This window comes from Cheilinus undulatus, linkage group 10 (assembly GCF_018320785.1).
Source record: "Cheilinus undulatus linkage group 10, ASM1832078v1, whole genome shotgun sequence".
NCBI lineage: Eukaryota > Metazoa > Chordata > Actinopteri > Labriformes > Labridae > Cheilinus > Cheilinus undulatus.
The window spans coordinates 16,457,450-16,475,096 of record NC_054874.1 but is presented as its reverse complement, the minus strand read 5'-3'; the positions used below and the strand labels follow the sequence as shown (position 1 = coordinate 16,475,096).

The 17,647-nt window shown below is 38.2% G+C and overlaps 2 protein-coding genes across 2 annotated transcripts; both read right to left on the bottom strand.

The window, feature by feature from the left end:
* Positions 1-555: 555 nt before the first annotated feature.
* igbp1 (immunoglobulin (CD79A) binding protein 1) lies at positions 556-6,369 on the bottom strand. The gene is made up of 4 exons (XM_041797005.1): positions 6,310-6,369; positions 3,043-3,449; positions 2,184-2,510; positions 556-999 (listed from the first exon to the last, which is right to left on the bottom strand). Exons 1-4 carry the CDS (start codon positions 6,344-6,346, stop codon positions 727-729), a joined length of 1,044 nt encoding a protein of 347 aa, XP_041652939.1. The 5' UTR covers positions 6,347-6,369; the 3' UTR covers positions 556-726.
* Positions 6,370-6,785: 416 nt separating this feature from the next.
* LOC121516386 (magnesium transporter protein 1-like) lies at positions 6,786-17,205 on the bottom strand. Its single transcript, XM_041797663.1, has 10 exons — positions 17,072-17,205; positions 15,241-15,410; positions 14,946-15,063; positions 13,826-13,966; positions 13,194-13,334; positions 12,957-13,046; positions 12,784-12,847; positions 12,202-12,276; positions 10,064-10,154; positions 6,786-9,950 (listed from the first exon to the last, which is right to left on the bottom strand). Exons 1-10 carry the CDS (start codon positions 17,150-17,152, stop codon positions 9,935-9,937), a joined length of 987 nt encoding a protein of 328 aa, XP_041653597.1. The 5' UTR covers positions 17,153-17,205; the 3' UTR covers positions 6,786-9,934.
* Between the last annotated feature and the right edge of the window lie 442 nt (positions 17,206-17,647).

The window sequence follows — 17,647 nt, the reverse complement described above, 5'->3', positions numbered from 1 at the left end:
GACTCTCAATACAATCTCATCCTTTTTAAGTACTTCAGGATTATCCCTTGATTACAATAATTCTCCCAATTCATACAATCGATGATCAAAATATTTAAGTTTTTATTAACAATATCCAAAAACCTTCTTAGAAGAGATGATGTTATCAGTTTCAGTTGTATAACTGATAAGGAGAAATCTCCTATTGGGTAACTATAGACCTTAATATATTTGGTAGAGTTATTTCAAAATGAATGTACCTATTTCAAACTATGTAAGCTATACTATTCTGCTTTATATGGATAACTAAAATTAATCTGCCACTGTAGTAAATGGAGAAATAGTATGAATAGTATGCCCTTTTTGGACTGTTTCATAAATGAAAGTACATTGTATTTTTTGTCCCCAAAACATTCAAACCAACAGCTTGTTATAAGTCTTTGGCTCAATCCTATTATTAAAATGTCTTGATTTGATAAATTAATCTAACAAATCCCAGACTTTTTAATATAGCAATTGATCAAATCACAAATAATATCCTAAATTATCAGATGAAGTGTAAGGCGGAGAAATAAATAAATTGCAGTTATTTTTATTGGTGTTCACTCAGAAACAGCACAGAGGACAGGAAATGGCATCACCATGTTTTAACAGTAAATCATCTGCCGGTAGAGCAATAATCACGTGAAATGACCTCATCATTCGAACAGTTCAAAGGTCAGGTCGTGGGTTCTTATTGTAAAAGGATCAGCCCATGTTCTGGCGGTTTCCGTATCCTCTACGGTGATTGTCCTTCCAATCATCCCAGTCTCTCGCCTTCCTCAGGGCCTCCTCATCTTCGTTTTCAGCCTTCCTCTCTTTTTCTTCTTCTTCTCTTTCAGCTGAGTCACAGTCCTCTTCTACTGCCACCCGCCTTGGGATCCCCTGATCGGGCAGAGCGCCACGTTTCCTGTGCTGCTCGTACCAATCATCCACTGTCATGGTGGGGAGGCTGGGATAGCCGGCACCAAACACCCGAGCCTGAAGGTTAAGAAACGATGATAAAATCAAACATTAAAAACTACAGATTTGATCCATAACAGCCAAAATATATTTATTATTATTATTATTATCAAAAATACAATCAAACATGTGCAGAGGTATTTCTGTGCAAAAGCCCATACAACAGAACAAGGTTCATTCTGCTGCAAGGGTTAACATATAGAGGTTGTTTACACAGCTTGCATTAACATGCTGGGTAATCACATACTAACTGGTATAATTCTTAATTCTTTGTGTGGATGCACCTTAATGTGAACTGAGAAGTGTTTCATATCCAGTAGCTCAGACTGCATGGAGGTGGTCTGGGATGCCTCCATCAGGACTGGATTGGTTGTATACATGCAATATGTCCTGGAATGCATTAAAGACCACCCCGCAACTTACTTGTTCTATGATTATGCTACTAAGCTAAAAGCATGGGTTTATTTTTGTCCACCTAGCCTTGCTTGAAGTAATGGGAATCACAGCTCTTTTAAGAGATCTGAATTGTTTGCCTTTTAAAAAAATATCTTTAAAACATCAACAAAACGTGGGGTGCAGGTGGCCAAGTGGTTAAGGTGCGCGCCCTATGTACGCGGACGGCCCGGGTTCGAATCCGGCCTGAGGCCCTTCACCGCATGTCTCTCCCCCGCTCTCATCCCTGTTTCCAACTTTATCCACTATCCTCCTCTATCAAAATAAAGGCACAAAAATGCCCAAAATAAACCTTTAAAAAAAAAACAACAACAACTAAACGGAAAAAAGAAGAAATCATCTATCAAACTGGAGCCAGCTCCTATCATTGACAAAAAACCAGCTCATCTGGGACTGACAGATCAAGACCAGTAGATTTTCTTTGCTAAATAGTATATCATAATGTCCTTTAAAAGAATGTTCATGGCAGTATGAGCCAGTTCTAGCCTTTTAGCTCAGGGTTAATTCACCTTCATTCATTATAATCATCAGCTGCTTCCATGCACACAGCATTTATGGATACCAAGCCACCATAAGACAGATAGTTCTAATATCCGCCTGTAATCGAAGACATATTGTTAATCAACAGTGTGGACGCACATACTGAAGTGCAGTCACTTGGTACCTGAATGCACAAAACAGATATTGATACAAAGTATGGATGACCCCACATACTACTGGTAATATCCACTGCCCCCACTCTGTCTCACCTGCATGGCGTCCTTGGTGAGAATGAAGGGTTTCATGGGGGCTCTGGGGGGCTGTTTTGGGGCGGTGTTATGCTTCATTTGGTCGAAGTTCTTCAGGATGTCCTCTTCCTGATCGATGCTCTCGATCTCATCCAGACTCACACTGATCCACCTTTTCACCTGGAGCAGGTAAAATTCTCTGCTAACCTCATCATCCGCCTGTCCACTCTTCACCGTCCGCCGCACCTCTGACAATCGAGCCTCAAGATCCTTCTTCTGACGGAAACGCTCGATCTTTGCCTGTCGCTGTGCTGCCATGGCAACCAGGTCAGTCGAACCAGGAGTGGGCTGAAAGGGGACAATCACATAATTATAGGTGAGAGTTGCATGATATATTTTCAGAATAAAGCTTGGGTACTTTCACCACACATATAGTTTATCTACAAACTATCACAGCTTCATGCAGACACATCAAGATCATGTTTTTCTGTATTTACATTTATCATAAATTTTAATATCATTACTTTTACCATGGATTATCCTTAAGTTCAAATGAATTGGGCCTGAGATCACCTCTTCCAGCAGACTCAGAAACAGTTGCCAAGTGTGGTGTACTTGCTGTCACACTGACCAAATGGAAAGTGACTTTGGGGTCAAGTGTATTTGGATCTAGGCCCCAGGTCCCTGATGTGAGACCACTCTTATTTAATTTTGTGACACTCTTAACTTGAGGAAATGATAAAATGAAATCCATCACTATTATATTTACTTGATCAGTGGGCAGAAACAGATCACTGATATATCAAAATGATTGAGTTTTTTTTTTTTAATTTTTATCACCAGCACATTTCAATATTAAATGTACAATTAAAATATTTACCCGTGAAGTAGGAAGCTCTCGCTCAGACTCTTCATCCGTGCTCTCTCTTCTCCTTGGCATGGTGAAGGTGGTCACATGGTAGTCTGTACACCTGGACAGGTAGTCCATGAAGTGTGAGCGGGCAGTGCGGACAGTGTTCAGTCTTTGCTCCCGGCTTGTTAGCTTTAAGGTGAGAGCTCCAAGCAGAGCAGGGAGCAGCAGATATTTGAGGTCGGCAGTGCTCACCTCCTCCAGCTCCTCATTCCTGCTGAACACCTGGAGCTGCTCCACCCGCCTCTGAGCTTCTGTCAGCAAAGTCAGCCCACGGAGTACACGCTGCTGCACGGGTGAGGAGGTGGGAGGCTCTGAGGACTCCTCCAGCTCCTCATAAATCTTCCAGCCTCCATCCAAAAGGTCACTCAGTTTACCTGGAGTTGTTTTTAATGTGACAACACAGAATAAAATGAAAAGGACAACTGAAATGAGGCAAAACAAGACAAAGCAACCCAACTATATCCAATGATGTATGCAAATATATATCGCCAAATTTCTGACAATTAACTTAATCAATTGAATAAAACTCAATCTAGAGCCTTTTTTCTCCAATTGAATCCTGATTCATACTAGGACTGTGTTAAAAATTGATTCTTCAACTCAGATCTATTCTCATTTCTCAATTAAGATAATGATTCCTATAATCCAGAGATGAATCATTAAATATAGGCAGCTCGCTTATAAGCCACTTGAGACTTGACCTGCACTTGCCTCTCAAAGCCTTTAGACACAGATTCAAGATATGAAACTTGTGTCCACTCATTTTATTTTGAATATGTTACACTTTTTGATGTGCTGAATATCTCTCCTTCACACCATGTGTAAACCTCTACATCTGTAGAGTGAGCAGCCACACTCCACAGGTGACTTGATGGAGAGTGAGTGTGTAAACTGCAACTGCTACAGACCAGACTGACTCCGACACACAATACAGGTGCTCGCCTAGGGTGCTGTGTGCAAGAGGAGTGCTACTGCAAACCCAGAGTGTTTTGTAAAAACCTTGTACGCCCCATACAGTACATTGTATTTTACTTCCTGTATTCCTTGGCTTTACAGCCCCCCCCCCCCATCATTATGCATGGCCTGTTGCTGTAAACAGCGGTGGAAATTACATAGTGCTTAGATAGAGGAGGACCTAACTATCTAGAAAGGGATGAGTAATAGATTAGCATCTCACATAGATTTTTCTATAAACTTAAATGTAATATAACATCAATAAAAACATACAGCATACATAACAATACATAACTTGATGTGCATTAATTTTTTTATCAGTGCTGTGGATTCTGCCATTTATTTAATGAGCATACACGTCTGCCTATTGCACACATGTCCCACATGTTACAGACATGCAGACAAGAAGCAGTGTATGATGAAGATATAGATAAAGTAGAAACAGTTATAGTTTATAACAGATGATCACTGCAGCACCACAATGCATAAACTGTACCTTAAAATTAGAATCTATTAATTAAAAGCCTAACCATTACTGTTACTACTACTACTACTACTACTACTATATTATAAACATTAGTCAGGCCCCAGTGGTATTATATGTTTTATAGATGTAGTCAAAATAAGTTAAATCATTTATTTATCTAATTAAGGCATTTTTATTTTTATTCATTTAACTGTAAGAAATGTAATGTGAATTTGCAATACAATAATAAGTAACTGTGAGTGACTTGTCTCTAGTAAATTCAAAAAGAATGTTTTTCAAAATGTGTTCCATTCTTATGATAAAAATAAGATATGCCATCTCAGAAACATGTAGATTCTGTTTTTTTTAAATGATTTAATCCATTTTTCAGGCATGTGTTGGTGTAAATATATATATTTACATCATTATTACTTTGTGATTGTAGATGTTGGTCTAATTCATAAATAACTGGCTGTTTTACACTGAATTTGTCTTTATATTTCTATGAGGGATGGGTCATGTTGATGACCAGAAACGAAAAGAAATGGTTCATTCATTCATTAGTTAATACATTTGGTCATTCATTCATAAACATTTTAAAACAGTAGGGCACTTAAACCAACTAATGGATTAAAGAAAGGCCTGACATCAGAGGAAACATGCGGCCAAAAAATGCTCTCGTTCATTACCACAAAGAGATTTTATGCAGGTCCATAGTTAGAATTACGGGGAGCTAAGAGGAGGTTAGCTCCCCTGAAAGCTTCACATGAAACGTTAAGTGGGAGCTCTAAAAAGCTGCCAAAATGCAGGTTATTATTTCACTTCATGAAAATAGTTTCCTGAAATCTAAAACCAATAGCATAAATGTTGTTTGTTTACTAGTGCATTACATAATAATAAGATGCTGAATTTGTTCCTGCTATGATTATCATGCTTGGCAGGGCTGACCTGAAATAATAAAGCCCAGAATCACATAGGTACCTGAACTTACCAGTGAGTTAGCGGTTTTTTTCACGGTTGTTGAGGGTATAACAATATATTTTTGCTTTGATTTTCTCTGATTAAATTTGTTGAGCGATACTTCAGTTGTTATTGTGCCTACCGACAGCATTGACTCCCTGCTGCAGATGTGGCAGAAAGACCGTTAACCCTGATGTTGACCACTGCTCTTATACAGTATACTGTGTACGTGCGGTGCATGTGATATCGCACATAGGAATGGGCTGCCCCGAAAGCCACTGTATAATTCAAACACTGTGCACATCCTTGCTTGTTAGCAGGGCAAATTATATGTTTGGTTTCTAAGGACACATTCTAGTTGATGAGTGGATATTTTGGACTGAAATTCAGACTGGCTAATGATCAATGTTTCTGTTTTAGAGATCCAAAATTATCTAAAACGAAGACATGTGGTTTCTATAGTGATTATTGTTTTAAAAAAGGAAAATAACGTTTAAAGCCCGCTAGATGTGTCGAATACACGTTTTGTGAATTAAATATTCATGCTTAAAACGTTAAACAGACGTTACTCCCCATTTTTCGCATCCAGCACGCACGTTTTGTGTGTTAGACACACATTTTTTTTATGTAAAACACGTATGAAAGTTACATGATCTAGGTTACACCCACAGCAGCCCCGTTAGCTCTGATTTAAAGTCCACATTCTTCTCCCCATCCGTCCGTGGTAAAACCATAGATCCTGACCACAGAGAACATCTCCTTGTCAAAAACGTAGCCTTTAACTTGTCTGCAATATCTACATTGCCATAGTTATTTCTATTATCACCTGTATTAGCAAAGATAAGTCTGTTTACCTGGATCCGCTCCACCAACGATCTCACATTGCGCCATCTTTACACCATGAAGCTTCCGGATTCTTCTTCTTCTTCTGTTATCTATTGTGTTTTTGTGTGTCACTGCCCTCTGTGGTCAAACGGAGACATGACACCCAGAGGACCTAAAATAGCTTTAAAGAAGACTGAAATACTTCCGTCTCTCACACAATATATATATATTTTTAAATTTCGAATATCATATATAGCATTTGAATATATTTGTTTAGAAAATGTATATTCAGAACAGACAGACAGATAGTATGGGAAATATAAGCACCCATTCTAATCTTGTAAACGTGTGGAATTTAACCACTACCATTGCCCCATACATAAGTGTCACTGTGTGTGTGTGTGTGTGTGTGTGTGTGTGTGTGTATATATATATATACACACACAGCCCATGACGAAAATTGTGTACTCTAAATAAAATTGAAATAAAGAGAGGGGGATTAAAATTGAAGTCTGAAGGCACTTTAATATCAGAAACAATCATATAAGTGAAAAACATTTAAAGCACTTAGAGAGAAATATTCTTCTGAATTTTTTCTTATGAACAAACAACTCAAGTTTCTGCTTCACCATTTATACATTATCAAGAAAGCACACTATTAATTCTGATTGTAATCATTTTTGATCAAAATTATGAAATTTAACCAGAAACAAAGATTTAAGATATAAAACGTCATGAAGAAAAATCCAAAAGATAATCTGATACAGAAAAAGTTACCTTATTTAACAGTCTTTAGGGAAACATTATTCTGGTTTGTTTTAACATTAATTCTTCCATCACAGTGATTCTTATGCCAATTATTTTTTAACCATTTATTACTTAATCATGTTAGACATGTAATGAAGTTTAAAACCGCTATTAAGAATATGAAACAATTTTGGAAATAAACCCTGAGACTCTGATCGTATGCTGTTTTATCATTTCCGCATAAACCAATTGACAACTTTTGTGTGGGAAAAAAGGTACACTGAGGGGCAGGACTTTATGGGTCTGTGTCCAAAGCTGTCACTTTTGCTCTCATTTTCTACACTTAGTCCAGTGTTTTCAGCACTCAGTGACCTGAACCAACAATGCCATCAGCATCAGCTGTTTTTTTCTTTTTACTGCTGCGCTTTCTGATTAAAAGTTTTGGAGCGGTGCCACAGTTGGTGAAAAAGGTTGATAAAGTAAAATAAATACAAATGTCACTTCACCTTCATTGACCAATCAGACAAGAAGAAATAGGACTTCTAATTCCAGCTCAAGAACAATGGGGGTTGATAAACTGATCTGTTTTTTTTTTTTAGGGTAGTTTCCAGGCCAATAGCAAATGCTAATGCCTGGATAGGACTCCTTTACATCACATTACCAAATTAATCACACAGAGCAATTTGGAGAAGGCCTCATGGGAAAAATAGAAGCAAATCTTTGTAACAATAACACTAGTGAAAGGCACTCTGAGGTTGTGAGCACTGCCGGTTAAAAAAAATGCCTCAGGTCTTTAGACACTGATGGTAAATTTTGCAAAAAGTAGTCATGTTTACTTTTTGGATTTCTGTTTTCAGTTTAAAAAACAATCAAATCTTTTATATTCAAATGGAGTTCTGTTTGGCTATCAGAGTTTTACACTGAACTGCTGCTAATGTTTTAATCTTTATAAACTTTTTCAGTGTTCACACATCTAATCTCTTCAAATATTGTTTAATATTCTTATTCAAAATATTCATATTTGATACTTGAACATAAACATCTAATTTCTTCATAGAATATCTAAACCTTTTTCATCTGTAATATCATTTTATAACATTTAACCTCTGAGAGATTGCGTTGTTTTTTTAAAATCTTATTCTAAATTAAAAGTTCATCAATCTTTACTGTTTGTGAGCAGGGGCATCAAGTTTTTGTTTTATTTCAGTTGTTCAAACACTGTACCACCCTGTTAGGCCGGAGATATACTTTCTGTTAACTACACGCACATGTATGCATGATGGCTGCCACACGTCCCCTGCATTCATCTGACGCGTCGACTGTGCACATCCTCAAAAGTTTACGTGACATTTATGCAAGATGCAGTATGTTCATGAGAGATAGAGGTGCTGTGAAGGTGGAGGAGGTGTGAAGGTCAACAGCGGCAACAAGGGCTGAGAGTTTTTAAGACAGACTGATAAACCAAGTCCAATATTCTCAACATCTAACCAATGTGCTATTGTTACTGCTCAGACAAACATGTCTGTCTGTAGCCATTTGCATTATTTTTTTAAAATTAAAAACATAACTGATGAGATTTTGACATACAGTAATAATAATAAACCAAACAAATAAACATTCATAAGGAATCTCTGTTATTAGCAGCTGCTGCAACAACATCAATGAGGAGTTGGCTGAAAGTCACCAGTAAACATGGTCACTAATTAAAGCAATACACTGGGAATGTTACATCAGTGTGCAGAGGAAAATGTTGCATATGGCGTGTTCTGACTAAGTCATCAATCTGAGCTGATTTTATATTACTATTGGTTATTAGTGCTAATGTTACATGAGCTCTTACCTCATAATTAACATTAAAGTAACCTCCTTGAGTATCTCCATGTTCGTAATTTACATCCCTTACATCAGGTAGTTGTATACCAGGGGTGTCCAAACTATGGCCCAGGGGGCCGAATACAGCCCAAAGTCCACTTTTGATTGGCCCACAGCAGATTTTAAAAATAAAATGAAATATGGACCACATTAGAACATGAAGCTTTTTTTTCCTGACTCTATTGCATTTCTTAGTTTCCGCACAAGGCCATGCTAATTTTGTAAATAAACATTTTGACAAGAATTGAAAATTCAAAAAAAAAAAAAAAATTTGCTACTAAATTAAGACAACACTGTAAATTGCAAACATATTGGCAACCAAAATTACTGTGATTTCTTAATCTATAACTTCCTAATTATTATTGTAGCAAATAGCAGCACCAGTAGCATTCCAGGTGCATAGCCAGTGGTAGCCAGGGCCCCCTGAAATCTGACTGGCCTCCCCAAAATCCTTAAATTGATTGGCTATTTGCCTTGTCAACCAATAACTAGCCATATGAGCACATTCAATCACTAAGAATATCTTAACCTACATGTGATTGCTTTGACTAACTTTAATATCCTCACGGTGTGCTGTATGAAAGTGGCCCCACCATTCTTATATATTTCTGTATGTGGCCCTCGGTGGAAAAAGTTTGGACACCCCTGTTGTATATGGCCTGAACTCTCTTGTGTGCCCCATGAAGGCATTTTCAAATGATATGAGTTGCGTGTAGGCGGGTATTTTTAAAGGACACTCATGATGCAGCCGGGTGCAAAGTAAGGTGGAACAGCAAGTTTATCTACGGCCTAAAGGCTGGAACACACAGGCACACCGTTTCATACGTCTGTGAACAGAGTGGCACTCAATTAATCAATCAAAGAGTCTGATCAATAAATCAGATTTTGGCACAAACAGTCAAGTCAATGAACGTCTTTATGAAGGCACAGAGAGCTCACACACACTCGCACGCACAGGTCAGACATGTCATGGAAACCCTGCCTGGTGACAGGGACTTCCTGTCCTGAGGTTGAAGCTCTGAGGACACAGTCTCTTTAAGACAACAGGAAGCTGAGTTGACAGAGAGAGAATGAGAGAGAGAATCAGAGAGAGTCAGCCAATAGGAAACCAGGATTTATTTGTCAGCTTGTAGGGAGCAGGTTGAGAAAGGACCAAACACTCACCTGTATGGATACCCATGATACTTTGCTCTGAAGATCGACAACAACCAGCTGAAGAAGAGCATCACCAGACCCACACCTGCCACACACATGACTGACATGCACAAAAAGATGAACACACATGAACATGCAGACAGAAAAAAAAAAAAAATAGTGGATGGAAGGATTTCAAGCACTTGTATGAACCCTGCACTCTACTGAAAACACGACAAGTCACCATATTCATTTAATGGGAATTAGATGTATGATCATGTTTAAACGCAAAGCTGCAAAATGCAATAACCCAAGTCTTGTTTTCCTTACGTCTTATTTTTTATGCAACATCTAACAACATTTTCTATGGAATTTGTTAGTTGTTGCAGTTTTACAGGGAATAAAAAATGTAATTCTTGGATAAATGTCAAAAAAATTTACGTCTCATTCTTCTTGGAGGACTTACATGTGTTAACTAACTGACACGTGTCAGTTGAAGACAGAACGGGTAAATCATGATTGTTCTGTTGGGTTTGATCATTAATTTTTTAAATCATGTTCTACGCACTTAGCTAGACTATTCTTCACTGTTGTCCCCGGTGGTAGAAGTCTCCTAACAACTGTCGGCTGGCACTGTCCCGCTCTACTTCTGGGGTGTTTGCTCTTTGTTAGTAACAAGCTTCTTATACATCCTAACTGGAATTTGGACCACTCTTCTTTTGCAAACTGCTCCAGGTCTCTCTGATTTGAAGGGTGCCTTCTTGCAACAGCATTTTGAGATCTCTCCACAGGCGTTCAATGGGATTTAGATCCGGACTCACTACTGGCCCTATATTGCAGCCCAAAATCTTTTGATAGTCTCCAGATTTCATGATTCCTTGCACACAGTCAAGGCACCCAGTGCCAGAGGAAGCAAAAGAACCCCAAAACATCTTTTAACCTCCACCATGTTTGGCTGTAGGTACTGTGTTCTTTTCTTTGTAGGCCTCATTCTGTTTTCTGTAAACAGTAGAATGACGTGCTTTTCCAAAAAGCTCTACCTTAGTCTCATCTATCCACAAAATGTTCTCCCAGAAGGATTGAGGCTTACTCAGGTACATTTTTGCAAACTCCAGTCTGGCTTTTTATGTCTCCTTGTCAGCAGTGGGGTTCTCTTCAGTCTCCTGCCATAGTGCTTCATCTCATTCAGATGACAACGTATGGTCCAAGCTGACACTTTTGCACCCTGAGTCTGCAGGACAGCCTGAATTTGTGTGGAAGTTGACTGAGGATGTTTATCCACCATTCCAACTATCCTACGTTGCATTCTTTAGTCAATTTTTCTCCTCCGTCTACATCCAGGGAGATTAGCCACAGCTCCATGGGTTATAAACTTCTTGATCATATTATGCACAACGGACAAAGGAATTTCAGGATCTCTGGAGATGGTCTTGTAACCTTGAAATTGTTCAAATTTTTCCACAATTTTGTCCTCAGACAATTCTCAGCCCTTCTTTCTCTTCTCCATGCTTGGTGTGACACACCCAGGCACACAACACAAAGGCTGAGTCAACTTTTATACACTCTAACTGGCTTCAGGTGTGATTTCTGTTTTCTGTAAAATTTCCAGGGGTGCCAATACTTTTGTCCATGATGTTAGTATTGTAACATGATTAAGTGCATGCTTTATTGTCCCTTCAGTTCACTATGGCTAAACCAGTGCAATGTCTCCCTGCAGCCAAAGTGATGTAAGATAAGTCCACCACTGCTCCTTAATGTCTCATTTCACTTTAATAAAGTCAGACAGCTCAGTGGACGAGCCAAAGTCATCTGCACCTTGTGTTATTAAAAATACACCTTTTCACTGTTCGTTTTTTCAAGGTGAAATCCATGCATTAATCTTTGATCTACCCAAAGTTCCTCTTTTTCTTTCAATACAAAAGCATGACGGTATTCAGACAGAAAGTTAATTAACCTTAGACTAAGGCAGTGCAAAAAATCCAGCTGAAATCAAAAGTTTTAAATGCAAAATAGTGCAATTTCAAAATCCAACAAAAAAGTGAGATTAAACACGATTGACAACAGATTAAAAATTCAAATCACTGGACTGCCCTAATCATAATACAACATTACTGAGCATTCTTCATTTAGTGATTGGTAATCCTGGTATAATGGTTGTGTGTTCTTACTCTTTCTCTTTCCGATGTCGAGGTCAGAGGTCGCAGCCTCACACAGCAGCACCATTCCCCCGGTAACAGCAGCATCCACACAAGTAAAGGTTCACAACATATGGGGGGAAATAAATATGTAAATGTTTGTAAACATAAATCTGGGGAAAACCGGGAAGTAACAAGCAGCCTTTATTGAGGTGCTGTCTCACATGAGAGCTGAATGAAGAAGTGAAGATTTTTCTTCTGTAAGATGATTTTCTATGTAACTGCATTTTGACATCTATGAAAAATACATAGTGAAGTTTTGACTTCACAAAGGGTTATATTAAACAGCACTTTCTTACTCATAGGTGGCATATGTTTCACTTTTTACTGTACGATTAACATGTAAAATCTAATGGAAGTTAGAATGTTTTGATTAAAGCTTTTTTTCTTTATCAGCCCCATCTAATGTTTTTAATCCAAACATCCATGCTGCTGTCAGTCAGCAGACACTGCAGTTATGGCAGCCACCACAAGATGGCAGTGCCCACTGATCTGCCATCCTTATAGGCATTTGTGCGTGTTTGTGTTAAACGGGGGCTTAGTAATGAAGGATACTGAAGAGGAGGACGATGTGAGTCTCCGCCACAAACTGAGCCTGGCTGCTGCCATGGATGTAACTCTGAAGAACAGAACACACACACAGCAAGTTGGATTACCTCTCATTAATAATGGCATACAATGACAAATACTAAGAGTAAGTATTAGAATAAACTGTGCATGTGTGTTACCACTTGTCCAGTGCTCGGGTTCTTGTGAGCATATGGCGGACCTCTGATATGATTCCACATCTGACCTGAAGTCATGATCAGCACGAAACACTGACACAAACAAACACATTAAAAAAATAAAGGAACACATAAAAACATATTTTCATATAAACTATTAAAAGGTGTTTAAAGTGACTTTGAACGTGCCCTGACATTGTATCATATCTTATGGTATATTTTTGTGTAAAGGTGTGCTACCAGAGCAGAGAAGGCCCAGACGTTCCGGTTGAACAGGAACTCCAGATTGTGTCTGCGCAGGTAAGCCAGTCCTCCAATCACAGCCAGCAGGAAGCCGAGCAGCAGAGGACCGGCATAGTTAGGAGGACGAATCACTCTGATCTGAGAAACAAAAGGATCACAATCACTACTATTGGTATCATCATCATCATCACCTACATCATTGTCTCATAAAGACCATCATTATTACTACCTTCATTATCGATCAATCAATTGTTATTTGTATAGCACTTTTTATACAAAACAATGTAGCACTTATAACTAGTTATAACTAATGGATTCTTTAAGAGCAAGAACTTCTGTAAATAACCACCATGATAATCTTTATCACTGAAGATACATCACTGTTGTCTTAATGTGGCAGCTCAGAATCAGAATCCTCACCCTGTTAGCTTTGCTCTCAATGTAAAGAAATCAAATAAATTTAAGACATAAAAATTTTTTTAAAATGCAAGAAATTAAGATTTGAATATGTACAAGTGAAAATGTTAAATTAGAGTTCTATTTTCTAATTTTCTATTTTCTGAGACTATGAGTTTTGGGTGGTCATCAGAGTAACTCTGTGACTGTTGAGTCTGTTAGGTAAGTCGTACCTGCACATCCGTCCTGTCAGCCACCCAGCGAGCGAGCTGCTCAGCAGCAAAGCCTCGGACCTGCAGCTCGTACGTGTCTGAGCGCCGAGGTTTCCCTTTAGATGGGAAGTGAAGGAAGGTTGGAGCAGAGTTCATGTTCAGCTGAAAAACAAACACAAATATAGATACAAACAGAAAAAGGGTTCAGTTATTAGAAATAAAATGATTAAAATTTAAAAAACCTAAAGGTAGAATAAATCTTATATCACATATATTTTACATTTATTTATATGTATAAAATTAGATAAACTAAATAACAAATGTGTCACATTGTTTCTGTCATTGTAAATAAAGGTCAGCATTTTTCCACATGATTTCATCAGACTATTGGGGTGGGGAAGTTGGAGGGGGGATGTTTCATTCAGCCATTGTTTAAAATCATTGTTGAGCCTAAATGCCTCTTTCTCACTGCCTCAATGAATGGAATTTTCTGTTGCAAAGTATTTTTTATCATGTTTCGTATCCAGTAATTAGCATGCCCATACATAGACACAGATTCTACATAGGCAGATGGAACATAGACAGGTGGAGAGGAAGAAGTGCAGGGAAAGGTCTGTGTTTTTCCTGAAATGTTTCAAAGCTTTGTCTCTGCTGGAGAGCACCTTGCTTGTGTGTGTGTGTGTGGGTGTGTGTGTGTGTGTGTGTGAGCCTGTAGCCCACATACATGCACATACAGCCGGTGCAAAGTGCTTGCTTGAACTGTGTACTCAATTTGCTTCGTGCGCAGCATGAAACGGCTGGCATTCTTGTATCTGTGATGACTGTCAAACAGGTCTTATTAAAATGTAACATCAGTGTAGGTAAAAGAAAATAAAACACTGAAGCTCTCAATAATCAATCAATCCCTCTGCCATCATTGATCATTAATATGTCAGTGTGATTATGACCTTTCAGAGCACCTCTTCCTTATTTTGATGATTTATACAAGACTGAACACAGTGACTCATGTTTTAAATCAATCATGATTAAACAATAATAAAAAGACTTCTACTGGTCTTTCCTTCATGAATTGAACAAAATTATTTAAAAAAAACAACAACAAAAAAACCAAAACGGTGTTAAATAAAAGAAGTAGTCTGACCATCTGGAAGACATCTGATCCTTCGTCAAAGTCGACAGAAGCAAAGAAGACTTTGTTGGTGAAAGCAGATGAATATCTCCAGGAATTAGCCAGTACCTGGAACTCCTCATCTGCTTGTCTGAGAATTAAAAAAACACAAATAAACACATAATTTAAAAAAATATATGATTTATGTAAGGGCCAGGCAAAATATCAAGTGTTTAGGAAATATGTATAAATTTTCAAGTGCCATTTAGGGTAATTCAGTATCATTTATACCCGTATAGTTTTGTGATTTATGCATGCTAAGTGTTACCTGCAGACTCCACACTGTCGGTGCGGCTGCAGTGCCGTGAACATGATGACGACAGAGTAGTTTCTAGGCGGAGCCTTAACAAAGCGTCTGAACTTGTCACCATTCATCCTGATGACTGAACGCTTCGATGTCCACTCCATCATCTGAGAGACTTTCTCTGACAGCAAGGTCTGCACACAATCAAATGAACAAAGAAAGAACTGGTTACAGTGACGTTTAACGCACAGGTGAACTTTCTCCAGGTGTAAACAAACACCTGAACGGTTGGCTGACTGTTAGCTAGCAATGGGCTTACGCTGCATTTTATACTTTATTGCCAAAGTTACAATAACATATCCTACAGTCAGTATTAAATATTGTTAATTATTATTTTTTTCAATCTGTACACATCATCATCCTCGTGCAGTGCTCACTTCCATGGTAACCATTGAAGTGGTCATCAACCTGAAGAATATTTGTTAACTCAAATGACAACACATATAAGATAACAATATCATTAAAACATACACGAAATAACACACAAGCAGATTAAATACCAGGGGTGAGAGAAAAAAAATTGATGCAGCACAGTATTGCGATATTTTGTCTGGTGATATATTGTATCCTCTCGTCCACAAAGTATCTATTTTTTCAAATTAATCCAAGAGGAGCTGGTGCCCCAGCATAGAGGTTTGCTCGAGGTCTGCAGCCAGATGCCTCTCAAGTATTTGCTATTATGAACTGAACTCTATGATAATGGAAAAATAAAATCAATTGTTTGGACATTTATTTGTCCAGTGAGTTTAGCAGAGGTGATGGTCATAGAGGAGGAGAAAGTTAGTTTTTGGTCAAAAAACTCTAGTCCTTAAAACAAACAATTTTAAGTTTGAGGGTGAATAAATTATCCAATTCCAGTCCTTAAAATACACCTTAAGGTGTTGTAACCCCAATAACAGCTTATACTATTCAGGTAATAGTACTTTATAAAGTTTAATGTCTCAGCTATTACAGAGAGCACTGACATGCTCTCTGTCACGGAAATTAGGAGCAAATTTTGATCAAAGGGGGTTCAGCTAGTTTCCTATAATCCTTTTTTATAAAGATATTTTAATTCTAATTCGTTCGGAATCAAAACTTCCATAGAAAATCACACATCACTATGATGGCTGGAGCATAATCACATAGACCACGGACCGCAAGTTGAACCACATCACATCATTGAAAGACAGACATGACATGACAAGTCTGTCATCATTTAACTTTGTAAACGATGTTATCAGCTGTGGATATTTTTAGTAAAAACCAGTGACATGAGGACGTTAGCAGATAGCTCTGGTGTCTCTGTTTAACTGATCTATACAATGGTGAATATATGAATGATTAAATAATTTTCATAAAACCTCACAGCGACAGTCGCGTGAGCGCCTCGCTTGGCTAACCTTGAAAAGCAGATGGATACGCCCGTTTCCTTGTTTCTCGTGTGAAACAAATCTATCTGGCGTGTCAGGTTACTGGTTGGTAGCAGTTTGATTGAACTTTTCAATGGTAAAGAAATTAGTGATTGATGCTGGTTATTATTCCTCACAGTGACACGGACACGGTAGCAGTTAGCTGTCGGCGTCTTGTCTCGATCAGTTTAACTTTATCATGTTTGATAAATAACTGATTAAATGTAAGAAATAATTCCTTATAATGACACAGGTACGTTAGCACTTAGCGGTTAGCACTCGGTGCCTGGTCTCGGTTTGACTGAACTTTACAATGATGAATAATCGTGATTAAATTGTGATAAATTTGTGTCTAACAATGCAATAAAGCATTCCTGGCTCTTTGACAAGTCAAACTCTTGTACCTCTTTCTTCTTCTGCGCTTCAGCCACTTCATACTGCAAAATAAAGAAAATAAACACACTCACACAAACTTTTACAAACATTCTGCTAAGGATGCTAACACGCACACTCCTGTCACTCTATCATTGGTCAGCTCTCAGCCAATCACAAAGCCAAAACACCAGCTACGTCAGCTCCGTTCAGCCAATCACACAGCTCTTTCTTCTTCTTCTTTAACGGCGACCGCTTCCATGAGGAATATTGTCGCCACCTACTGTTTAATAAGTCCCTCGTTATTATATCCTTATTAAGAGTCCATTTGATTGTGAATAGGTGAAAATAGGTCAGGGCACTAAGGTATAATTTATTTTTAAAGGGCATTTGATCAATGTACACTCGTCAACCAAGACTTTACAAAATGGGACAAACATCAGATTGAACCTCTGCATGCAGATTTATGTAAATCCATCCTCGATGTCCAATGGAAAACACCAAATAATGCATGCAGAGCAGAAGTAGGACAATATCTTTACTCATCAAAATACACAAGAGAGCATTTAAAATTTATGCTCATCTAAAAGAAAGCAAGCCCAGTATGT

Coding starts and splice junctions, on each gene's coding strand:
- LOC121516386 (XM_041797663.1), bottom strand. CDS start 17,152: ATGTTTGTAAAAGTTTGTGTGAGTGTGTTTATTTTCTTTATTTTGCAG. Junction 13,967..14,945: donor GATCAGATGTCTTCCAGATG/GTCAGACTACTT, acceptor TTTGTTTTTCAG/CTGAACATGAACTCTGCTCC. Junction 13,335..13,825: donor CTGACAGGACGGATGTGCAG/GTACGACTTACC, acceptor TTTGTTTCTCAG/ATCAGAGTGATTCGTCCTCC.
- igbp1 (XM_041797005.1), bottom strand. CDS start 6,346: ATGGCGCAATGTGAGATCGTTGGTGGAGCGGATCCAG. Junction 3,450..6,309: donor CGTTGGTGGAGCGGATCCAG/GTAAACAGACTT, acceptor AAACAACTCCAG/GTAAACTGAGTGACCTTTTG. Junction 2,511..3,042: donor GAGAGCTTCCTACTTCACGG/GTAAATATTTTA, acceptor GTCCCCTTTCAG/CCCACTCCTGGTTCGACTGA.